This window comes from Panthera uncia, chromosome B1 (assembly GCF_023721935.1).
Source record: "Panthera uncia isolate 11264 chromosome B1, Puncia_PCG_1.0, whole genome shotgun sequence".
In the NCBI taxonomy this organism is placed as follows: Eukaryota; Metazoa; Chordata; class Mammalia; order Carnivora; family Felidae; genus Panthera; species Panthera uncia.
In genome coordinates this window covers 105,740,771-105,767,555 of record NC_064811.1, presented here as the reverse complement: position 1 = coordinate 105,767,555, position 26,785 = coordinate 105,740,771, and the positions used below count along the sequence as shown (strand labels likewise).

Genomic DNA, 26,785 nt, shown 5'->3' with positions numbered 1-26,785 from the left:
AGGTAGAGCTTAATTGCCCTTCCCTTGAGTGTGGGCTGGACTTAGCAACTTACTCCTAACAAATAGTATATAGTGGAAATGACTGCATCATTTATAAGACTAAGTCAGCTTCCCCTCTTTCTCTGTTTTGGAGAAATCTATTTCTCCATAACTTGCTTTGGGGGAAGCCAGCTGACATGTGAGGACATTCCAACAGCTCTACAGGAGAGACCCATTTGGCAAGGAACTAAGGCCTCTCAACAATGGCTATGTGTGTAAGCCATCTTGGAAGCAGATGCTCTAGCTTCAGTTAAGCCTTCAAATAACTGTATCCCTGGACAACATTTTGACTGCAACCTCAATACAGATCCTGAGTCAGAACTACCCAGCTAAGTCGTTCATGAATTCCTGACTCACAAAGACACCTATGAGATAATAAATGTCTGCTGTTTTAAGTCCCTAAATTTTGGTGTAATTTGTTACCTAGGAATAGATAACAAATACACTGTTATATAATGAAAGAAATCTTGTTAACAAAATCATCAATAATAGAAAATAGTCATATTCATGTCTAGAGTAGCTGTATAATGCATTTTTTTGAGGTCTACTTTTTTCTTCCTTGGGAAGCATAAGGCAACACCAAAAGAAAAGTTATCTAAACTGGTATTCTCTAACGTTGTGTCAGTCACATAATATAGTATTTATTTTGATATTTGATCACTATTTGGTAGATAATATATGATAGTTCTATGCACCAAAAGGTTAAAACTAAAATGTGTTAATAGTTTAATAGAAGTTGTCAATTTTTTTTTTTTAAAGCAGGGAAGAATCTAAATTACAAGTTTTAAAAAATCATTGAACAGGGACATAAGACTAGTCTAACAATAATTAAAAACCTCTCCTTGGGGGCAGTTCTCCATATTCCTACCCCATCCCCCCCCCTCCCCCAGCTTTTAATGTCTTATGACATTAGGGAAGCAATGTAGTTTCAGAAATAATTCAGAAAGACTCTCCTTCAACTTCCAATTCTGCTTCTTGTTAGTTTTGTGATCTTTAGCAAGTTATTTAATCTTCTCTTGGTTTTACTTTCCTCATTTATAAGATGGGGCCAGAGATCATGACGTACATCTGGAGCTGATTTTGAAGATTAAATGAGATGAATGAATGTAAAATACCTAACGTAGTCCCTGGGTTCACATTCTACTCATAAACATCAATCCAGCTCTTATCTCCAACTATAAAAATAATATATACATTAAAATTAAAAGTTAAGAAGGTGAAAATAATAATATAAAACATACCATTAGAGAAGTCACTTTAAAGTTAAATATTCATTACAGTTGACCTTTGAACAATGCAGGGGTTAGGAGTCCCTACACCCCAGGCAACTGAAAATCCAAGTATAAATTTTAACTTCCCCAAAACTTAAATAATAATAGTCTACTGTTGACTGGAAGCCTTATGATAACAGTTAATTAACACATATCTTGTATGTATTATATACTGTATTCTTACAATAAAGCAAGCTAGAGGAAAGAAAATGTTATTAAGAAAATCATAAGAAGAGAAATTGATGCCATAAGTTTGTATCATCTGTTTACAAGATGAATCATCTGTCAGTACCTACATCAATACTGTCTTATACGATACAAAACACTGTAGATTTACACATATTACTAACACTAGACACCCAAAATGAAAAGATGTTAAAAAGAAATTCATATTTATTTACAGAAAACTTATGTGTTGATAATGAAGAAAGAGCAATATGATTTCTTTATGGTAGCCTAGTATAATTGATAGTATTATTTCATGGTAGCCTAGCCTACAGACTAGAGAGTAAATATTTAAAATTTTTTAGGGCACACTGTATTATATTCGTAACACAATACTGGAAACACTGCTGCAAAAAAGCAAAAAGCAAAGTTATAAAGCAGTAAGAACACTAACACATTATTTATTTTATATTAAATATCAATCATCTTATGCCTCTATAAGGATAGACTATTCCCTTCCACAGAAATCTTGCATGTGATGTTCTACAAGATGAATACTTATACAACGATGATGATGACACAGTTCTTGCTGTACAATTATTAGATTTTTGCAAATATTGATTTGCACGAAGACACACAAATGCACAACAGATAAGTTTATTAACTGTATGGCATAATGATTATCTACTATTCATTAAGTGGAAGTGGATCATCATAAAGATCTTCATCCTCCTCATCTTCATATTGAGTAGGCGGAGAAAGTATTCATATTGAGTAGAGGAGGAAGAGGAGGGGTTGGTCTTGCTGTCTCAGGAGTGGCATAAGCAGATGTGGAGGTGCAAGGGGAGGTAGGACAGGCAGGCACACTTGGTGTAACTTTAGAGAAATATATCGTAATTTCTTTCTGACTTTTCTGCTTTTTCGTTTCTCTAAAAATATTCCTATATGTTATCAAAACTTCTTCCACCATTTGCTTTATTATTAGTGCCCATATCATAGAAGGGTTTGTGTTGTAAAAGAGGTCAAAAGCAGTCCTGAATAATTAGAACGTTACGGCCGGATTGTCTAGTGTCAATTTGTTTGCTGGCACTGGATGTGGCCATGTGTGGAGATGGCACATCTCCATTAAGTCATCTTCTGTTCATTCCTCAGGTGTGGTGTCTATTAGCTCTTGAAATTTTGTAAGATCTTTATATTGAAACCCTTCACTTCCCTGCCCTGCCACCTTTTTGCCAGATCCACAATCTCTTTCATGATTTCCCTAATTGGCTCTGTCATAAATCTTGTGACGTCATGCACAACATCTGGACACAATTTTCTCCAGCAAGAATTTATTGTTTCAGGATTGATGACTTTTGTGGCTTTTTCTATAACAACAATGGCATCTTCAGTGGTGTAGTCCTTCCAGACTTTCATGATGTTCTATTGGGGTCCCCCTCCATGGCATTGACAATCCTTTCCATAGAGTACCATGTGTAATGATGTCTAAAGGCCCTTGTGACCCCTTGATCTAGAGGTTAAATTGGAGATGTTTTGTTTGGGGGCAAGTAGACTGACATCTTTGGTACTGAACTCATGGGGTTCTGGGTGGCCAGGGGCATTGTCCAATATCAAAAGAACTTTCAAAGGCAGTCCCTTACTGGTGAAGTACTTCCTGACTTCAGGGACAAAGCATCAACAGAACCAGTCTAGAAAAAGGATTTTCATTGCCCAGGCCTTCTTGTTGTACAACCAAAAGACTGGCAACTGGTGTTTATCTTTTCCCTTCAAGGTTTGGGGCTTAGCAGCTTTATACATAAGGGCAGTCCTAATCATAAACCTGACTGTGTCTTCACAAAACAGAGTTAGCCTATTCCTTCCCACCTTAAATTCTGGTGCTCACTTTTCTTCTTAACTAATGTCCTATGCAACATTTTTCTTTCTCCCAGAATAGGGCACTTTTGTCTGTATTAAAAACCTTGGGGCGCACCTGGATGGCTCAGTTGGTTGAGCGTCTGACTTCAGCTCAGGTCATGATCTTGGGGTTCATGAGTTCAAGCCCCACATTGGGCTTGCTGATGTCATTGCAGGACCCGCTTCGGATTCTCTGTCTCCCTCTCTCTGCCCCTCTCCCACTTGCACTCTCTCAAAAATAAATAAACATTAAAAAACAAAAAACAAAAAACCTTGAGGCAGATATCCTTCCTCCTCACTGATTTTTTTAATGACATCTGGGAAGTCATCTGCAGTCTCTTAGCAGAATCTGCTTCTCCTGATATCTTGACATTTTTAAAGCTAAACCTGCTTCTAAAATTGTCAGACCATCCTTTGTGCTGGCATTAAATTCTCCTGCTTTAGATCCTTAACCTTCCCTTTGCCTTAAGTTGTCATATCATGACCACTTTTTCTTAAATCATATTAGTCTATAGGTATGCCTTCTTTCTAGCAATCCTGCACCTACATAAAAATTGCTTTTTCAATACAAGATAAAAAGATCTTTCACAAAAAGTGCAATGTTTTTGCACCTGCTGGCCTAACTGTAGTGATGGCTTCAGGAATTTCCTTTCCTTTTTTACAATGGCCCTCATGCAGGATTTATTTATGTTGAAATGGTGGCCAATTGCAGCTGCAGATCTCAATCTATAGTACATATCAAGCAATTTAGCTTTTTCTTGTAATGTCCTAACTTTTGTCTGCTTCTTGGGAGCATTTCCAGCATTACTAGTGGCACTTCATATGGGTCCCCCGGTGTTATTCAAGGTTTACACTATTGCACGAAGAAAAATATGCAAGAACTGTAAGAAATCACTTTTTACTGCAATTTACTAGAAAGACAAACTGCTCACACAGAGATGATTAACGTCACGGGGGGTTGTAAGTAGATAACACTTGAGGTCACTGCAACAGCAGCAATAGGAGATAGCAATAAGATTATTCCAGTAGTACAGTATGTGCTATGGTTAATTTTATGCAGTTATGATTTAATAATGTATCTTTACATTTGTTTATACTTCTCTCAATTGCAAATAGCTCCATGTAAGTATTTGTTTAAGTTTTGATAAATTTTAACTTTTAATAATAGATCTGTGTATATTTTATGGTAGTAAATGATAAAACAGACTGTATCTACACATATTTTATGCATTCATGATGTATGTAACTTTTTCTCAAAATTTTCAATATTTCTAGACTATGTAGTTCATCTGTGAGCTTTTTCATACTGTCACAAATCTCCAAAAAACCTTCTAATATATTTATTGAAAACAACCCACATATAAGTGGATCAGCACAATTCAAATCCACGTTGTTTAAGGGTCAACTGTATTTTGTCAAAGGTGCTCAACATCAGGGCCAAACACATTTTCCCTTGACTTTTAATTTTCCAAAATCTCCAACAGTAAAAAACCAAACACACAAAATCCAAACCACGATCTTGTCAAAAGTTTGAGCAGAGAAGGTCATCTCTCAGCCACCTTCACACTGGCCACATCTCATAAGAAAGTGTGTTGAAAGTCCTTCTTCTTACTAATTGGTCTAGCTGGGTGTTCCCAGCACTTTTTATATTTTTAATATCAAATTAACATAGGTAGCAATTGTACTGGTGGAACAGATATTTAAAACATAAGACTATTTTTTTATTAAAAAAATTTTTTTTAATATTTATTCATTTTTGAGAGAGAAAGAGACAGAGCACAAGCAGGGGAGGGTCTGAGAGAGAGGGAGACACAGAATCTGAAGCAGGTTCCAGGCTCTGAGCTGACAGCACAGAGCCCGATGCAGGACTCAAACCCACCAACCATGAGATCATGACCTGAGCTGAAGTTGGAGGTTTAACCAGACTGAGCCACCTAGGTGCCCCAACATAAGACTGTTTAAAGGAGTTTGCCTTTTGACAAAAATGTCATACTTTTAATGAAACAGATTTTGTTAGCAATATATTAGAAAAGATTTTAAGGTAAACAAAGATCTCAACTTACTCTTCAGCAGGCAGGCCAATTAACAACAACTTGTCAGATTCTTTCCAATAAGCCACATGAATTTGTTTCCCATTTAAAAGAAGGGATGAGCTAAGAAAAAATAGAGTGAAAATAAAGTCAGAATATCTTTACATGTCATAAAATTATAAACAGTCACTCATAAAAGATTACACATGGTATGATTTAAGAACCTCATGCTTAATAAACAAGTTTCTTGGCATTTATCTGTCACACAGAAAAGGCAAGGAATTGTATAACAACAATAATGTATTCTGAAATATTCTTTTAAATACCTATAAAAAGCTCCAGGTCAAACAAAAGTAGTCACATTACAGTAAAAGGTATTGAAATTCTTTTGCTAAATTAAGTGACTATACACTATTTTTTTTCCCAAAAGAAAGCTTCCATGACTGTGCTAATTTAACAAATCTTTTCTGATTGCCTATTTATTAAGAGAATTTATTAAGAGAAATTTCTTTTTTTTTTATATTTTTTTTTAATTTTTTTTTCAACGTTTTTTATTTATTTTTGGGACAGAGAGAGACAGAGCATGAACGGGGGAGGGGCAGAGAGAGAGGGAGACACAGAATCGGAAACAGGCTCCAGGCTCCGAGCCATCAGCCCAGAACCTGACGCGGGGCTCGAACTCACGGACCGCGAGATCGTGACCTGGCTGAAGTCGGACGCTTAACCGACTGCGCCACCCAGGCGCCCCAAGAGAAATTTCTATTTATTAAGAGAAATTACAAAGAAAGGACAACATGGTTCCAGCTCACAAGTGATAATTCAATATGGGGCACATGTACTTAAACAAAGAACCAAAATATAAGTCAGATTTAAACATGTACTCAAGGAAACTTTTGGGATAATGTATATATTCATTGTGGTAATGGTCTCAGGATCATACACCTCTGTCAAAACTGATCAAATTGTATATTTTACATATATGCAATTTACTCTACTTCAATCAAGTTGGAAAACATATTAAATGTGTTCTAAAAAGAGATATAATAAAGAACTATGAAAACAGAGTATGATCCTTCTTGTAATGCGGGTAGATGGTGTGAAGAAAACATATTTAGTGTTTGTTTTTGCTTTAAAGTTTATTTATTTTTGAGAGGGAGAGAGCATGTGCATGTGTGCAAGCAGGGAAGGGGCAGAGAGAGAGAGAGGGAGAAAGAGAATCTCAAGCAGGCTCCGTGCTGTCAGCACAGAGCCCGATGGGGGGTTTGATCTCACGAACAATGGAGGTTATGACCTTAGCCAAAATCAAGAGTCAGACACTTAACTAAGTCGCCCAGATATACCCCTTCCTTTTTTTTTCTTTAGTGTTTTTTTTTTCTTTAAGTGAGAATACACACATCAGTTTTCATTGGTTGAGTCCTTGGAATATAATGTATATTGTATATTACAATAGAGATAAGTGTGTGGGATTTTAAACATGAAAAGAAATATTACTTTTGTCTTAATAAAGTTTAAAAGTATATATGCTTTTTGACAAATATTAGATTCTTTTTATACTCAGACATTAATATCACTATAGTTTTAAAACTGTATACAAGACGTACATGTTGCTAAGGAATCCCTGAAATAATAATCATTTTCATATTTACTGTTTTACAAAAAAGTTTTTCTACCTACATTTACTGTTTTCCACATGTTTAATCCATATCTTATCATTAATAACAAGATCTAAACATCAAGTAAAATAACATCTATCCTTTAGAGTAAAAAGAAAAAATCAAATCCACATGGAGAAACTTAAAACAAAATTTCTTTCCAATAAGATTAAAAAGGAGGCCTGAACTTTGAAAACATTATCCTAAGAAGCCAGTCATAAATAAGCATGTATTATGATTTCATTCACATGAAATGTCCAGTATAGGTTTTTATTTGGGTATCATGAAAATATTCTAAAATTGACTGTGGTGATGGTTGCCGAATTGTACGCTTTAAATGGGCAAATTGTATGATAAATGAATGATGTCTCAATAAAGCTGTTTAAAAAAAATAAAAGGAGGGCACCTGGGTGACTCAGTCAGTTAAGCAACTGACTCTTGATGTCGGCTCAGGTTGTGATCTCATGGTCGTGAAATCAAGCCCTGTGCTGGGAGCCATGCTGAACATGGAGACTGCTTGGGATTCTCTCTCTCCCTCTCTCTTTCTGCCCCTCCCTATGGGCATCCTCTTTCTCTCTCTCTCAAAAAAAATAAAGAAACATTTAAAAAGTAAAAATAAAAAATAAAAGGAGGCCTGCAACATATTTTTTCATATCATTATTTTAATTATTTTCTCTAATGTTTAATACATATTATTTGTTATTGTTATTATTTTTTATTACAATCAAGTGCATACTATTTGCTAGACATTATATTTAATATTTTTTAATCTTTTTAACATCGTCTTCAGGCATTACCATCATTATATTTTTTAAATTTTTGTTAAGTTTTATTTAAATTCCAGTTAGTTGGGGCTCCTGGGTGGTTCAGATGGTTAAGTGTCCACCTCTTGATTCAGCTCAGGTCATGATCTCATTGTTCGTCGACAGCACAGAGCCTGCTGGGATTCTCTCTCTCCCTCTCTCTCTGCCCCTCCTCCACTTGTGCTTTGTGTCTCTTTCAAAATTAAATAACTATTTATAAAGACATAAAATAAATTTTAAAAATCCTTTAAATTCCAATTGAACATACAATGTAATATTAGTTTCAGGTGTATAATACAGTGATTCAACACTTCCATACATCATCCAGCGCTCATCACAGCAAGTGCATTCCTTAATCCCGATCACCTATTTTACCTATCCTCCCACCAACTTCCCACCTGGTAACCAGCAGTTTGTTCTCTATAGTTAAAAGTCTGTTTCTTAGTTTTCCTCCCTCTCTCATTTTATTTTCTCTTTGCTAACTTGTTTTGTTTCTTAAATTCCAAATATGAGTGAAATCGTTTGGTATTTGTCTTTCTCTGACTTATTTAGCTTAGCATAATACTCTCTAGCTCTATCTGTGTCGTTGCAAAGATAAAGACTCCACGAAAAAAGAGAACATTAGGCCAATATCTCTGATGAACGTGTATGCAAAAATTCTCAATAAGCTACTAGCAAACTGAATCCAACAACACATTAAAAAAAATCATTCATGGGGCACCCGAGTTGCCTCAACTCAGTTGGTCGAGTGTCTGACTTTGGCTCAGATCATGATCTCCCAGTTCATCGGTTCAAGCACCACATTGGGCTTGCTGATGTCAGCGTCTGTCTGTCCCTCTCTCTCTCTGCCCCTCCCCCCCTTTCTTTCTCTCTCTCTCTCTCTCTCTCTCTCAAAAATAAACAAACATTACAAAAAAATCATTCACTACAATCAAGTGGGATTTATTCCTGAGTTGCAAGGGAGGTTCAATATTTGCAAATCAATCAACGTGACACACCACATTAATAAAAATTTAAAAATATCATTTCAATAGAGGAGGAAAAAGCATTTGACAAAGTACAACATTCACTCATGATAAAAATCCTCAACAAAGCAGGTTTATAGAGAACATATCTCAACATAATAAAGGCCTTATATGAGAAACCTGCAGTTAATATCATCCTCAGTGGGGAAAAACTGAGAGATTTGCCTCTATGGTCAGGAACAAGACAAGGTTTTGCTGAGCTGTCAGCACAGATCCTGACACAGGGCTCAAACTCACGGACCGTGAGATCATGACCTGAGCTGAAGTTGGACGCTTAACTGACTGAGCCACCCAGGCACCCCCAAAGTAATCTTGAAAAAGAAAAGCAAAGCTAGAGACATCACAATTCTAGACTTTAAGTTTTATTACAAAGCTGTAGCGATCAAGACAGTTTGGCATAGGCACAAAAACAGACACATAGATCAGTGGCACAGAATAGAAAACCCAGAAACAAACCCATACCTATATGGTCAATTAATCTCCAACAAAGAGGAAAAAAAGAATATCCAATGGGAAAAAAAGACTGTTTCTTCAAGAAATGGTGTTGGGAAAACTGGACAGCAACACGGAGAAGAATGAAACTGGACCACTTTCTTACACCATACACAAAAATAAACTCAAAATGGATGAAAGATCTAAATGTGAGACAGGAAACCATTAAAATCCTAAAGGAGAACACAGGCAGTAACTTCTTTGACATTGGCTGTAGCAACTTACTTCTAGATATGTCTCCTAAGGCAACAAAAACAAAAGCAAAAATAAACCACTGGGACATCATCAAAATAAGCTTCTGCACAGTGAAGGAAACAGTCAACAAAACTAAAAGGCAATCTATGGAATGGGAGGAGATATTTGCAAATTACGTACCTGATAAAGGGTTAGTATCCAAAATAAATAAAGAACTTATAAAACTCAACACCCAAAAAACAAATAATCCAACTAAAAAAATGGGCAGAAGACATGAATAGACATTTTTCCAAAGAAGACATACAGATGGCCAACAGACACATGAAAAGATGTTCAACATCACTCATTACCAGGGAAATGCAAATCAATACTATAATGAGGTATGACCTCATACCTATCAGAATGGCTAAAACCAACAGTACAAGACACAATAGATGCTGGCAGAGAAAAGGGAACCCTCTTGCATTGTTGGGGGGAATGCAAACTGGTGCAGATGCTCTGGAAAACAGTAGGAAAGTTCCTCAAAAAGTTAAAAATAGAACTACCCTACCATCTAGCAATTGCACTAAGTATTTTCCCAAAGATTACTAAAACACTAATTCAAAGGGATATATACACCTCAATGTTTATAGCAACATTATCTACAAGCAACATTATCTACAACAACTAAATTATGGAAAGAGCCTAAATGTCCACTGACTGATGAATGGATAAAGAAGAGGTGATTATATATATACACAATGGAATATTACTCAGCCATAAAAAAAAAAGAAATCTTGCCATTTGCAATGACATATATGGAGCTAGAGTATTATGATAAGTGAAATAAGTCAGAGAAAGACAAATACCATATGATTTTACTCAACATGTGTTTTTGAATGCAAATTTATATATTAAATATAACCTCAGTTACTAGTGTCTGGAAAATGAGTCCCAGAATTAAACATGACTTTTATTTAGAAAACAAGGAAATTCTTCTTGCTATTGTCTTGCAGATCTTATCTTTTAGAATCTTAGAGGTGTCATTTTTACCAAAAGATGGGAAAAGTTAAAGCCTTAGAAAATCCAACTTTATATTTCTAAAACTTTTGAAATATTAAGAAAGAAAAATGGTTTGTAATCCCTAGATTTATTTTATTAAAAAAACAAAAAACAAAACTCAACCAAGTTTTGAGCATCCTCCTCCCATAAGTTAACTGTGGCATTTCAAAGTCAGGGCTTACTAAATCGACTTTGAATGGGATGTGTGGCTCTATAACTGAGTATATGGTATATTTTATTTTTCAAAAAATTATTTCACATCAGTGTTGTTTATTCATCAAGTTAACTTGCACAGATGATACAAGGAACATTCTAGCTCCTCTTCTTAAAGTGTATGTGTATTGTGTTTTTTTCTGTCATTGTTGTAGAACAGACTATTTTGAACTACATGAAAAATGCAGTGTTCAGTCATTCTTACCAACCACAGGAGTACTGCCTAGCAAATTAATAATCAAAACAAAAACATGAAAGAGCCCAGACTCAACATAATGTCATGCTTAAGAAATAGCACCTTCATGAATAAATGCTACAATATATGTCATTAGTCCAAATTTGTTATTTAAAGTATGCCAAACACCCAGATCTACAGCTGTATTGAGAACTTACACCTTATAGGTGACCGGTAGAAATGTTAGGTAAGAAACAAAATATCTGCAGACATCATATCTGCTATATAGATATCTACATTATAGATACAAATATATTTGTATAATAAGTAGTTGTATTAGTATTTTGTCAGAACCAAGGTACAGAACTTGCAAGAAATAGAATAAAAGCTAAATAAAAATCAATTCTTACCTAGTAACTTGTGTCCCAGTTACATTTTCCAACATGTCACAGAGTGTGAGAAATATCCCTCTCACACTTTTCAGTTTCTGAGATGCATCAGAAACTGGATAATGATAAAGAATTTCCTGCTGTTAAATGAAAAGAAAGAGAAGTGATCAACCCCCCCCCCCAAATTTTCCAACCATTACTTTTGTCATGGAAACTTCAGGCTTTGTACTATTAAGAAAAGAACAAAAAAATGAATCCTTTCAGCTTCAGGGGAAGTTTCATTCAAACAAACACAAGAAAGGAAGTATGTCTGGAATTTTAACACATTACCTAGTATTTAAAACACTACATTTGGAAGTCAGTTACAAACTGTCAAAATTGTTCATAATATCAAAATATATACTGAGTAGGACACTCATTAGTTAGAATAATTACAATTAATTTCAATATTTTAAACTTTAATCTCCTTTACAATAAATTCTAATAATAATATATTATTATATTTAATTACTCAAATTTTCTGATCTTCTGTGGTAGTGTATCTGTATGGATACCACATGTAACTTGTAAGAGTCTTTAATTTTAATTACTTTCATTACTGACATTTAAAAGATAATCATCATCTTTGGTGAAATCATTAAATCCTTATTCAAACATAAGACGGTACTACAATTAAATTTACAAAGTAAGAATACAAAATGAAAGTAGTGCAAGTAGAGAGAAAGCAGTATTATGATATTATAATATCTTATCTGTCTTAAACTTAAAAGGGTTTGCCCACCACAAATTAAACTTTAAAAGAAAGCACATTTTAAATTATGGAAAAAACTAGATCTATAAGATAATTCACAAAATGCTTAATATATATTTTTTTGTTTTCAAGAAAAGCATGTTCCCAAGAAACAAACAGTTTTTATAAAATAAAATAAATTTCAAAATCAGAATAGGCATTGTGCTAGACCTTTTACACAAAAGGATGAATCATTCTGTACCTCACTTTTTTGTTGTTAAAACAACATGCTATTTTCCTCACAGGTTAAATTAAAAGCAGGCAAAATAAAAATTTCTATATGAAATCATAGAGAATTCAAAGTAGCTCCCAGTTATGCTATTTAATATTTAATATCTGTAAATATTAATACAGTCACTATTGAAAAGCCAAACTCCTAACTTGGATCTTTTCCTTGATTCTCTCTCTAAAGAGTGTTCTACATCTTATTTTGATCTCTCGTTACAAGAAATAATTATGTGATTTAGAATCCATGTCTTGGCAACTTTTACATCATGACAAATACAAATAATTAATAAACTGGACACACCTTTTTTATACTTATTAAGCACATTCAATATATGCAAATTGCTATAGAATATGTTGGCCAAATACACTCTGCCTAACCCTCAAATTTTCTTGCAATATTTCTACTGTAAAACAGTTACAAAAATCCTATCTTTAAAAATTAAGCCAAACATCAGTTAAGATCTTCTGTTATGCTTATTTAGTAAAGTTAAACCTTGACTAGTAAATGCACTTATTGCATTTGGTCAAATACCAAACACCACTTTAAACAAATAACCATATACTCTTTGATTAAGTTTTTGAAATTTTCAAATCTTATAACTTGGAGAATACAAGTTATTAACTATGTAACTCACATGAAAACTAAATGACCCTATGACATTTTATTGTATGCTAAGTCATATTAGTAAAAAAAGTCATTTGAACAAGTCTCTATTCCAACCTCTGCAGCAACCAGCCCAGAAAGCCTCACTGTTAAGGACCTGGCAAACTCAACAGTTTCTAACCAGTTTAATTAGCTGTCTTTTTAGACACTTGTTAGTGGCATGCATTTGCAGCAGCTTCCACTCTGTTCAGTAAGAATGAAAAGCCTCTCCTAATTACAGTGTTGATACAGGGCTGTCAACAGACAGAAACTTGTTCATTTGAGAGACATCTACACACTTTCCCATGGAAAGAAAGGCAAAGATGACAAAAGGCCTCAGCAGTATTCTACTCCAGGATGACCTAGAAAGTTTCAGTAGAAAGTATTCTACTCCAGGATGACCCAGGATTTTGTTGTGTGTTTTTATATAATAAATGGTTAAATTTCTCATTTAACTAGTAATACATGCAAGAAATCAGAATAATTAACTTTAGGTTTTTCTGTTTTCAGAACACAGAAAATTATAAAAAATACATATAAGTAAATCCTTTCTTTTCCATTTCAATTATTGACTAAATTTTGATATACAAAGAAGCAACACTTTTGAAAAAAATTTAAAAAAAAAGAAGAAGCAGCAAGACGAGGAAACACGCTCCTTGGATAAAATGGCTTTGGCAATGAGAATATAGGCTGCAAGGATTTCAAAAGCAAAGAAATGTAAATTAGGTAAAAACTTTTTAGATCTCCCTTGTGCTTGAAGCATTATGGTAAACTAGATGCTTTGAGAGACCCTTACGCTGTAAAACAAGTAGAGTTATGGCTCGAACGTAACTTGTTGAACTGCTAGATATGTAAGAAGGACATCTCCATACCCTTTCAAGCCACTTCCCAGAACTGCAAAGCAAGCTGGGAGTGGTGAGTGGTGGGCCGAAGGACAGAGGCAGGGTTGCTTTGAGGGTTGATGCCTACAATAGTGTCAGTCAGGACACTGAGTATTGAGCTAGTGGCTAGGTAGGTAAGCTGAACTTAGCACCGTTGTGTTAAACCCGGATTCTTGAGTAAGGCTGAAGTACCCTAGGTCAGTGGCAGAAGCAGAAGCAGAAGCAGCAAATTCTCTCTGGAGGAAGGCATTCCCACTTTTAAACCACAGGACTCCCAAAGATAAAAATCAAGCAGTTAAGTTTAGTCAGTGATCACCAAGGACACAAGAAGGCAAACCACCACAAGTCTTAGGACGTAGAGGACTCAGAGTTGGTAGAATGGGCAGATAAAGGATACAGAAGAACACAGAATATACATGAAATACTTACAGAAATAAAGTATAAAATCACTAAGACAAGACTACCAGTAGAGAAAATAACTTTCTACCTGAATGAAATAAGCAATAGTATGCGCTAACTTCATCTTCTTCTCAGCCACACAGAAAAACTACATTTTCTTACCTCCTTGCATTGGGAGAGACCATATAACTAGTTCTAGACACTGGAACATGGGCAGAAGTGATGTTCTAATTTTTAAGCTAGGACTCGGGAAATGTCCCATGAGATATTAAATGCTTTCTCTCTTCTTTCATTGGTGAACTAGATGCAAAATGATCTACGGCTCTGAAGCCTTTGGAAATCATGGAACCACTAGATGAAGGGCTCTGACCACGGAGCAACATGAGCAGGAACATTTATATTGAAATAAGAAATAAACTATTATGTTAAGCCACTAAGACATCAGAGTTGTTACAACGATTGGCCTATTTTGACTAACACACTGTAGTAATAATTATAAAGCACCTTTCAAGATGAGGTGAAACAACATCATCAGATAAATAACAACAAAAAGTATTTATCATCAAGAGACTTTCACTAAAAAGAAATACCTAAAATATATGTCTTAAGAAGAAGAAAAATGATCAAATAAGGACAGAGACATAAGAAAGATAGTAAAGAAAGTGGTAAGCATTTATGTAAATTTAAAGAAGGCCCATTTGTATGGAATACAATGGATAAAATATGCATTTTTATAATGTATTACTTACATATTTTATAATATATAAAATGTCACAATAATTAATAGTAGTAACACTAGTATAATTACACCCAATTTCTGGAATTTTTAAAAAAGTGATAGCACAAAAATACTGAGGAAAATAGCATGTATGTGAAGAGGGGAAATTGGAATTAAGGTGTACCAAGGGCCTTGAATTATTTTAAAACAGAGTTAAGGTACTGCTTTAGAGTCTGCTAAGATAAATATGACAAAATTTTAAGAGCAATTACTAAAAAAATAGAAATAAAGACTACAGCAACCAATAACAGGTAAGAAAAATATTATGGAAAAAGTAGTTCAAATAGAAATTTTTAAAGAAGATGGTAGAAACAAATTCAAATATTTCAGTAATCTATAAATGGACTCATTAAGTTTGTCAATTAGAAGATTGTGTAAGAGACATACCAAAACCATAAAGACACAGAATGACTGAAAAAAGTGCTTATTATTCACCTGGAAGATTATAAAAGATCCTTATTCTTTTCCTTTGCACTTTTGAGAAGGCACTCACCTCTTCCTTTGATGTTTCCGAGTCAAGCTGTAGTGTGAGATACATAACGATATGAGGAGTGTTTAGGATATTTTGCTGGATCCCTTCAACCTCTTCTCCCCACAGAAGTTTGACTAAATCACTTGTGTTCGACTGTGTCTTTTTCTGTTTTGGTTGAGTTGTTTCCTTTTTCACAGCATATGCATTCTCAAATGTCAGTTTTACCTTTAACAATTAAACAATGTGTTGATTTTTCAACAAGGGAAAGTCAGCTGCAGTTTTCACAAAAAAGGGTCTGTACATGCATATATATTCAGGTACACACAGTATATCTAAATATCATCCTAGAATGTGAGCTCTTTATGGAAGGGACTATGTAGTCTATTTACATTTCTATCTCTAGCTCCTAGCCTAGCACATATTATTACAAATATTTATTGAATAAGAATTTATAATTATGCGTACAAAAATTCATTTATTTAATCACTGTATTCTAAGTTACTGACAACAAAAGGAAATGCCATGGAAAAACAAGAATTCATATGATCTCATAATTTCAAAAACAGCAACACTATTACTATGAATGCTGATGGCACTGATTCATCTGGAGAAGGGAAAAAGAAGATTTAGGATTAAAAGGAACTTCATAAAACCAGATTAGCTTTCCTTTCAAGCGAGGTGATAGTCAAACATTTTTCTTAGACATTCTTTGAGGTCCTTTAAATTAAAGACCAAGGAGGGGCGCCTGGGTGGCTCAGTTGGTTAAGTGTCCAACTTCGGCTCAGGTCATGATCTCATGGGTTTGAGCCCAGTGTCGGGCTCTGTGCTGATAGCTAAGAGCTGGGAGCCTGCTTTAGATTCTGTGTCTCTCCTTCTCTCTGCCCCTCCCATGCTCATGCTCTGTCTCTCTCTGTTTCTCAATAATAAATAAATGTTAAAAAAATTTTTTTAAATAAAGACCAAGGAAAACTATCAATGTGCTGGATCTCGGACCATGACCTTGAGAAGATTATCAGTTTTATCAAGACAGTTTTATTTTCATGGTTGACAAGATTGGTAAGAGCCAGAATGTGGCCATCCACATTCCAGTTGCTGAAAGGAAGCTTCCACTTCTCAATTACCTTTCCTTGAAAAAGGAGATGTAGATAGTTGAGTTTGGCCATGAGTTGGGCAAAGATAACTCATTCATTTTAAAGAAGCACCAGTGTGTATCTTGACTAAAAGAAGTTTTCACTAGAGATAGCTAATTTGGTATAGTAAGGACATCATCATAAGCTACATAACCACAAAGTATTCTGTGTTTAAAATCTTATCAGAATATAGATGAGTAAAACAGGATATTCTAACTGTAATAATCCATAAAGTTTCACATTTAAACATTAAAGTGTAATGACTCTTTTAAAATTAGGTTAAATTTGAAGTCAGATGATAAATTCATGCTTATCAAGAATAAAGAAGTCTGCTCAACATACTTTTTAATATGTATATTAAATCATCACACTGCATCCTTTAAAAGAAATCATGCACAACCTAAATATATACAATTTTTATTTGTCAATCAAACCCAAATAAAGCAGGGGGAATGTCTAGCCAATATTTAAAAGCAGATAAAATTGTACACATTAAGTTATATTTTGAGGGGAAATCTTTAAAAGCTATTATCAAGATAGTAATAAATAATCTCTAATTTTTAATAATTTATTATGAGTTACCATTTTTAAGGCCAACTTTAAATATGTGATGAATACCAACATATGTAGTCATTCTTTTTAAAAATGAGCTTTATATATTTATATGTTTTCATAAAAAATATTAAGCATATTATTTTTAAAAATTCATTCATAATCACACCAGCCCATCTAATTATTGTTAGTATTAGACTATAAAATAAATTTGTCCTGATGAATAAAACCTTCCAAAAGAAAAATGTCCTTTTTTGTTAGCAAGGAAGGACTATTTATGATTGTATTCCATTTTGCTTATCTGTAATTGTCTGTCTGCGGCATTTCAGGGGCACCAAATTATCTCTGTCTACCTAAAGTGGATTTAGTTAAATAAACATCTTTTCTAAAATAAATCTCAGATTTATGGTATTAAGTAGAAAAGAGACATGAGGTCTAAATTCATCAATATGTATATATTTAAGGTAAACAGAAACTAGGTCAAGATCAGCAGTAGTCTGTATTGAAAGTAGGAAGGGAGAAATTCTTCATAAAATTTTCCTGAGGACTGATAATCATGGTTTTCTTTACAAAACATGTAATTGTATTCCAAACAGAAAAGATAAACCTTTACTAAATTTTTCATGTTTGCTATAAACCTAATGTTGAAAAATGGGTTCTTGATATTACAACACTGTGTCCAAAAAAGGCTGAATAGAAAATTGGTATATTTGGGGCGGGGGGTGGGGGGGGGGAATATTAGGCAAACTAAATAAAAATATAAAAAATTAGAGATCCTATATGGGAACAATCAAGCATTATCTGATGAAACTTAAGATGATGGTGAGAGATAGCTGAAGAGATGTTGCTTTAGAAAAGATCTTAGAAGGATGTGAAAAAGAATATTTGGTGTGAGGGTTTTTTTTTTTTAATGTTTATTCATTTTTAAAAGACAGAGAAAGACAGAGCACAAGCAGGGGTGGGGTGGAGAGAGGGGGGTGCACAGAATCTGAAGCAGGCTCCAAGCTCTGAGCTGTCAGCACAGAGCCCAACACGGGGCTCGAACTCACAAACCACGAGATCATGACCTGAACCAAAGTCGGACGCTTAACCGACTGAACCACCCAGGCACCCCTTTGGTGTGAGGTTTTGATCCAAAAAAGCAACAGGTAAGCATTAGATGGCCTGAAAGACTATGTTCTGAGAGTTGCATCTGTAGTAGAGGGCAATGCTCAACATATGTCTGCATAAACAGAAATACAAACATAAGCATAGACATATAAAATCCTTGAACAAGGATCTCCTGAAGTGAATGGCTTGGTGGTTGAGGGTCCTTTTACCTGAGAATTTAAGTGTGTCCAAAAGAAAATATATGGGAGCCTTTGGTGGTGTTCCTTGAAAATGTGAGAAATCCTAAGAATTTGGGGAAATTCGGAACCTAGACCTCATGACAGGATAGATGGGAGATTTGAGATTGTCCTCAGCAGTGGGCTTTGGCAAGGAGCCATATATATAAGTGGAGTGGGGGAGGAGAAATCTGACTGCAGGGAGCACATGATGAGTGACATCCTAGGGAAATAGGTGTCAGAGAGACAGGCTGGGTCTGTGTTGGGAGTGTCTGTAAGAGATATGCATACCAGTGGTGAACAAGGAGAAAGGTGGTCTTCAGAGAAAGAAACATGCTTCAGCACAGGGAGGGCATCTTTTCCAGCTGAGATTCTTGTGGGTGGAGAGGTCAAAAAACCAGGTGTAACTAACCAAAAATGACAAAAGGAAATGAGGTGGTAAACTCAAAATGAAAATTCACTAATTTTACTCGAGGCAGCAACAACAACCTAAAATTTAAGACTAGTTTGCTATGCTTAGTGAAAAATGACATACTTGAAAACTAATGTTATACTTGGCAAACAACTGCACTTCTTTTCGGTGGTGTAAGGACGTTTTCCCCTCACCATGTCACAAACTCAAACAAATACACAGACCGCAGAACCATCCATTAAAATTCTTTTAAGAACTATTTTAGCCACCATTCTTCTGATTTAAGTAAAGTTAGCTTCAAGTGCAAAGATGATTACACTTTGGCCAGACATTTTGAAAAGCTTACATGTTAGGTAGCTCTAAAATGTCAGGATATCTGGTTGCCTTGATAAAATGAAAATGGGTGAGACAACTAAATTAAAAGGTAAGTGCTATTTTTAAAAAGGGGTTGATATACATAGAATTTTTTATAGAAAAATACTTTTATTAAGAAACATCTAATGTAAAATAGTTTGCATGAAACTTCCTATAAAAGGGTTTTCATTTCTGTTGTTCCTTCCTAGATGTTAACCTGTGACATGTTTTATCATTCCTTGTTATGGGTCTCTCTCAAAACATTTGTGTGTGTGTGTGCTATTTGCCCATTCTTTCTTTCTTCCTCTCCTTCCAGTTCAGGAGATGATGTGCCTTTCCTCAGGGTCTAAGGACATGCTCTCTATAACTCGTCACTTCCAAAATCTTGTTTCCTTAATTACCCCCTCTCTACTTCTATCTTTAACCCTTCCATGTAACCAGCAATGTCTCTTCAGCCTCTGTCAAACAAGCAAATTCTTTCTCTCCATGCCATCCTCTTCAGAGATGGGAACGAGGGAGGTTGTCAGAATCTGAAGCAGCTCCAAGAGCTGACCAGTCTCTCACTTCTGCCTTATGGCCCTCACAGTCTCTCTCACAACACCTGGCTACTATCTGCATGTCTGATCCTTTCTCCTTTGTCTGACTGAAGCTTTGAAAGTTCCTCCATCAAAATTCTGAAGGAATTGAGTCTATCTGAGTCAGCAAATTCTCTCCCCTTGATCCTCTTCTCTTTTGGACAATCTCACTGAGTTACTCAAGACAAAACCTGGAAGGCACCTTGGACTTCCTTTTATTCTGCAGGAAGTATCCTCTTCAATTCACATTATCTTAAATGTAATCTACTCCTTCCTCCATATCCACAGCCAAAACCTTGCTCAGGCCTTTATCACCTCTCTTCTGACTGCTGTGAAGCCAGTCACCTGGTTTCCTAAACTCTAGTCCCATTCAGAGTGAAATATTCCTAAAATGCAAATCTGACCAAGTCAGTCCTCCACTTTAAAAATATCAAGACTGGGTAGCTCAGTTGGTTAAGCATCTGACTTCAGCTCAGGTCACGATCTCACGGTTTGTGAGTTAAATCAAACCCCGCATAGGGCTCTCTGCTGTCAGGGCGGAACCTGCTTCAGATAATTTGTCTCCCACTCTCTGCCCCTCCCTGTTCATACTCTCTCTCTCTCTCTCTCTCTCTCAGAAATAAATAAAAACATGAACAAATTTAAAAATAAAATATCAACACAGATGGTTACTTCTGGGTTCTGAGAACAGAGAAGGTTTACACTTTTTTTTTAAAGTTATTTATTTATTCTGAGAGAGAGAGAGAGAGAGAGAGAGAGACAGCCAGCATGCTAGCTGGGGACGGATAGAGAAGGAGAAGGAGAATCCCAAGCAGGTTCTGGGCTGTCACTGCAGAGCGTGACTCAGGGCTCGATTTCATGAACTGTGAGATCATGAACTGAGCCGAAACCAAGAGTTGGACACTTAACCGACTGAGCCACAGGAGCCCCCAAATACATATTTTTAAAAATTTTGCCAGTCTATTTCCTAATCTTTCCACAGCATATATGAATATCACTTTTGTGTAACAAGAAAATAATAAAAGTTAAAAAATTCCACCCAAATATCATCTCCTTTAAGAAAACTTTCCCCCCCTCTCTTGGTCCTAAGAAGTACTTGAGAGGTAAGAGTCTGGGACTAATGTTCCACAGGCCGATCTCCTTAAAAGGAGTTGGCTCCCTCCAAATCTCCAGGAAAATGAACTATGGCCCAGTGCTTAATGCAATCAACCCTGGTCAACTGCAAAATATGGACACAAAAACCCTGATCAACCCAGGAGTGGGTGGTATACTACCTGCACAATTATGTGCTTGTAGAATAAATAAGTGCACAGAGCTGTGGCAGGAGATCAAAATCACAAAAGTAGGTAATTAGAAGGGTACTTGCACCTTTGTTGTCATTTTAAATACCTAAAACCTCTTTTTTTCAAACCTACAACTTCTTAATTTAAAACATTTCAAACCTACAGAAAAGTTGCAAGAATATAATAATTACCCATGTATTATTCCTCATCCAGTTTCAACAATGTTTAACATTTTGTTACATTTCCTTTCTCCTTCTCTTCTCTGTAATATTCCTCTCTCCTTCCATCCTCACTCCCACTCTATGTACTAAAAAAATATTGACTGGAACACCTGGGTGGCTCAGTCAGTTGAGCATCCAACTTTGGCTCAGGTTATGATCTCACGGTTTGTGGGTTCAAGTCCCACATCAGGCTTAATGCTATCGGTGCAGGGCTTGCTTCAGATCCTCTGTCCCCCTCTCCCTGTTCCTCCCCTCTGGGCACTCTCTCAAAAATAAATAAAACATTTAAAAAAAATTGACTGAATCACTTCAGAATTATCTGCAGACATTTTAATGTTTCATTGCTAAATACTTGAGCATGTATGTACTAAGGACTGAGGCATTCTCCTACACAACCAAATATAATGATCACATTTAGGAATCTGAATATTCAATACAATATTGTTCTCAAAGTCTGTGTCCAAATTTTCCCAATTGTCCCAATATGACTATTTCCCACTGCAATCCAGGATCAATTAAGGATTAGCCACTGTATTTAGTTATATGTCACTTCAGTCTGCCTTAGTCTAGAATAGTTCTCCAGCCTTTTTTTCCTTTCATGATAGTTAAATTTTTGGACACTCTAAGACAACTTTTTTTGCAGAATGTTAAAACTTGGCTTTGAAAGAAAATGATTTGGGCTTTTTATATCTTACCTAGCGTATAGGCTTCACCTCTGGATCTCATTCTGGTATTTGGAATCTATTTGTAACAGAACTTATTCAAAAACCAAACACAGAACTGCAGAGTTGGAACTGGGCTCAGATATATTTGCTCAAATCTACTCTGATTATAGATGAGAAAACTGAAGCCCTGAAGAATCTGGCAAATTGCTCAGAGCAAGGTTTTAAAATGGAGATCTGACCTCATCCTACCACATTACCACATTGTAGGTATCTCCCAGGCCATATGCTGTCACATGACAAGAAGCCTTCAGACCATTTTTATACCCTGAATAGAAGCTGAAAATGTTGCTGTTAGATATTTTCAAATTTAAATGCTAAAAAGTCTCCTATGGTATTCTTTATAAATTAGCATTCCTCTCCTCTTATTGCTTAAATAACTGTTTTAGATGCCATAGATACAAAGCAGGTAAAACAACTTTTTCTGGAATAAGTTCACCTCAGTTAGTTCTGACCCAGTAGGAGTGAAGACCCACCCAGGCTTTGTGACAAAGGGAAGGATTGTGCACTGGAGTCACTTTCAGTTCCTTGAGTTATTAATTCTACTACCTAGGAGAAATCATTAAATCTCTCTTAGATTCTTTTTCTTCACATGTAAAATAGAAATACAATTACTGGCATCTTACAGACTGTTATAAAGAATCAATGAAACTACTAAAGGAAACAATATTAGCAAAACACCGACATATGCCTGGCACGTAGAAACACTAGTTCCCTTCCCAGGCCTACTCTTACCCTCCCTGAACCTCCTAGTTTACATGGCTGGTATAGAGAAGCTTATAGTTTTCCCCACTTTCAATACTAATGATGTAAGAAAAACGTGGTTTACCAATTAAACATTATTTCTAGTTAAAAGAATTTTAACTATGTTCTAAATCATTATTCAAGACATGTTCCAAATGCTGGTGCCTGCTTTTGACTATGACACAGGTATAATACCGATTCTTCTAGTAAAGTGAACAAATGTATACATGTTTATACTCAAGAGGTTAAATTAGAATAAAGTATTCCAAAATATTAATACTAGATATCCTCAGGTGGCAGGATTTTAAAATATTTTGTCCCTTATGTTTTCTTTTTTTTACAATGAACATGTATTACCTTTACAATAAGAAAAAATTATTTCCTTAAATAATAAAAAGATTTTAATAATACACATCTTAATACGGGACTATATTTTCAAATTACATAGTGTCAAAATCACTTTCAATTTATATTAGGAAAGGCAAGAATGTGCTAGAGTACTGGAGCATAACATATTCTCTCAATATGATAAATTCAAGCAACTCAAAACAGTTTTTCTTCCATCTTCAAAACAAACTGCTATTTCTTCATTTAGGTACAAGATGTACATATTGGCACATAAAAGCTGTGTGTGTGTGTGTGTGTGTGTGTGTGTGTGTGTGTTTAAATCCAGAACCACACTTCATGCAGCAAGATGCTCACGCTGTAAAACGCAAAACTGGGCAAAGAGCAGATACACGACTCCTACTTCACACTTAACGAGGACATGTAAATGGTGGGTGGAACTGGACCAAAATATTTAAATCATTACTTCTTCCTCTTCTTTTTCTTCTGAGTGCACATAGCTGAATTTGCAAATGACAACTAAACGTAAGTATGTGACTCCACTGTAAACATAATTTTTCTTTTTTGGAAGACTGAAGAGACATGGTTGAACTGTGGCAAGACTGGCAAACACTGGCAACTGACAGAGGCAAGAAAGGAGAAGCCCTTACCCAGGGCTGACATAAAGCCAGTTTGCTTGGGTGAAGCTGTTTCAGTTGCTAAAATACATAATTCTTCATTACTGATTGGTAAGTAGCTGCTATCTGAGCACCCTGAGGAACCATAGTACCTTGGCTGACCTGTCCACATCTGGCAACCAAAGGAGACAACAGTATACACTATTTCAGCAGTATGGCTGGTGTCTGCCTGATTGTTAATATTTCGAACACCACCTTGTCTCCATCGATATCTCTCTATTCATTCCTAAGCACTGCTGGTCACTAGCTATCATACTTATTCCAGCACTTTCATTTTGCATTTCCAAAGATAGCTACTTTTACAGAGCATCCATGTATATGTTTGGTGTGTGTGTGCTTTAAGAGAAAAAAGTGAAATAAGGGAAATGTTATTTCTTAGAAAATAAAGAATTTCATCGTAGGTGCCAATATTTCAGAATCTCAAATCATCCTGATCAATCCAGAAAGTTGCTTCATTCTCCCACAGTCTAACTTTAAAAAAAAAAAAGTTTATTTATTTTTGAGACAGAGAGACAGAGAGAGAGAAACACAGAGAGAGAGACAGAGAGAGAGAGAGAGAGAACATGAGCTCACAAGTCAGGGAGGGACAGAGAGAGAGAGGGAGAGAGAGAGAGAGAGAGAGAATGAGAATCCCAAGCAGGCTCTACACTGTCAGCATAGAGACCAATGTGGAGCTTGAACTCACAAACTGTGAGATCATGACCTGAGCTGAAACCAAGAGATGGACACTTAACTGACTGAGCCATCCAGGCACCCCAGCTAATTCCTGATACTAACAAGAGCAAAGCATTCATAAATAGAAAGTATAGCACTTTAAAAATTCATCTAAGGACCTAAAAATGTCATCTATGATACAAAATGTCAATGCTTAGACTATCAAAATAACTATTATGAAAGAGATTTATTTTTACCTACAAGGAATGAAAAATAATTCACTAAATACCTAAATAAGAGCTTGGGAATAAGGTTAAACTAGATAACAGAAAAAAATCAACAAAATGGTATAGTTTTTAAAATAAACAAAACCACATTTTAAAAAACTTAATAGTGATTTTAATAAATTAGAGAAAAGAAAATTCCATGACTGTTCAAAATGACTTTTCTAGGAATTGGATTTTCATCAACATATATGGTAGTTATAATGATAGGTTAGTCATTATAGATCTTTTTATTATTGTCATTGTTCCTGCTTACTTAGGATAAGTTTTTTTGTTTAATTTTTTTAAGTTTATTTATTTATTTTGAGAAAGAATGAGCAAGCACGAGCCAGGGAGGGGCAGAGAGCGAGGGAAAGAGAGAATCCCAAGCTGGCTCAATGCTCAGCACTGAGCCCAATGTTGGGCTTGAACCCATGAACCATGAGATCATAACCTGAGTTGAAATCAAGGGTCAGACACTTAACTGATTGAGCCACCCAGGCACCCCAGGAGGAGTTTTATTTGTAGATATTTCTCCTCTATTTAGAATCATCTCCAAAAGCTAAAAATGTTAACAAGAGCCAAATTTTTTAAAATAGTCAAGTATGTAGGGGCGTCTGGGTGACTCAGTCAGTTGAGCTTCTGACCTCAGCTCAGGTCATCATCACATGGTTCATGAGTTCAAGCCCTGTGTTGGGATCTGTGCTAACAGCTCAGAGCATGGAGTATGCTTCAGATTCTGTGTCTCCCTCTCTGTCTGTCCCTCCCCTGCTCACACTCTCTCTCTCTCAAAAATAAACATAAAAAAAAACAAAAACCCTCAGTCAAGTATGTAAGTGTAATTCACGTTATACATGGTCATTTTCAGAATCTTAAAAAAAGAAAAAAGTACAAGATGTCCTTATTTTTAATTCATCAAAGAATATAGAAAAAGATTGTCCATACCTGCATAGGTCCAGGAATGCAAGACAGAACCCTTTCTATGTTTTCAGAAGTCACATCCACGTCATTCACAGCAACAAGGACATCACCTGAAAACAGAGTAACAAAGGTGGTTGTATGAATATACAAAACCCAAAAAGATCTAGAATTAGAACATTAAAAAGCATCTATTCTGACCTCTTCAAAGTCTATGGAACTCATTATGTATTTTTATACACTTCATTAGCAGCAGAGGTAAGCTCCCACTCCACTCTTTTCTGACAACACAGCCCAACACAGTGCCATAACTAAATACAACCTATGGAGATTTAAAGAGATGAATATTCTCATTTTGAATATAATTTGAGAGCATTATGTAAACTCAAAGGACAAGTACTGCACTTAGCAAAACTGAATCTATTCACTTAAACCCACAGTGAAAAAATTTAGCTAAAATTTTAATTCAATCCATGTGGCATAACTCAGTATGCTGCAGTATTTGCTGTTATTGATCTATGCCTTTGTTTCAAAGGCCCCAATCATAACAAAATGCACAGCACGTTTTGGTAAAAATCGCCTTCTCCATGGCTTTTCTTTAAATCTGTATGTTTATTAAATTTGGTGGCTTTCATAAAGTAAAGATCAATGTTAAAATGGAAATTTACTTTTACAACATAATTAGAGGTAATATCAAAATACCAATGAGCTTTATTAATAGAAATATATACATACAAGGGTTATTTTTTATCATTTCTAATCAATCATATCATTAGGAAATGGACCAAATAATTAATATTCATCCAACAGATATTTATTGAGCATCTACTATGTACCATTTACTGTTCTAGGCACTACAGATAGAGAATTGAATAAAACAGACAAAAATCTCTACCCTCATGGAACTTCATATGCTTTGGGGAAGACAGATAATAAACATGTATATAGATAATAGTGTTGGTAAACAATTCTCCATCAATCTCTCATGTTTTTGTATATCTTGCAAGCTAAGGCACTAAAAGTCCTTGCTCTGAAT

At 35.4% G+C, this 26,785-nt stretch overlaps 1 protein-coding gene across 2 annotated transcripts in view; it reads right to left on the bottom strand.

Moving 5' to 3' along the window:
• INTU (inturned planar cell polarity protein) overlaps positions 1-26,785 on the bottom strand; it is an 87,175-nt gene that overhangs the window by 39,651 nt on the left and 20,739 nt on the right. For both annotated transcript variants that reach the window (XM_049631150.1, XM_049631151.1), the window contains exons 3-6: positions 25,777-25,862; positions 15,596-15,799; positions 11,405-11,523; positions 5,432-5,521 (exon numbers count right to left, since the gene is read on the bottom strand). In XM_049631150.1, coding sequence (XP_049487107.1) covers positions 5,432-5,521; positions 11,405-11,523; positions 15,596-15,799; positions 25,777-25,862 — 499 coding nt within the window. The remainder of the gene's footprint in view (positions 1-5,431; positions 5,522-11,404; positions 11,524-15,595; positions 15,800-25,776; positions 25,863-26,785) is intronic.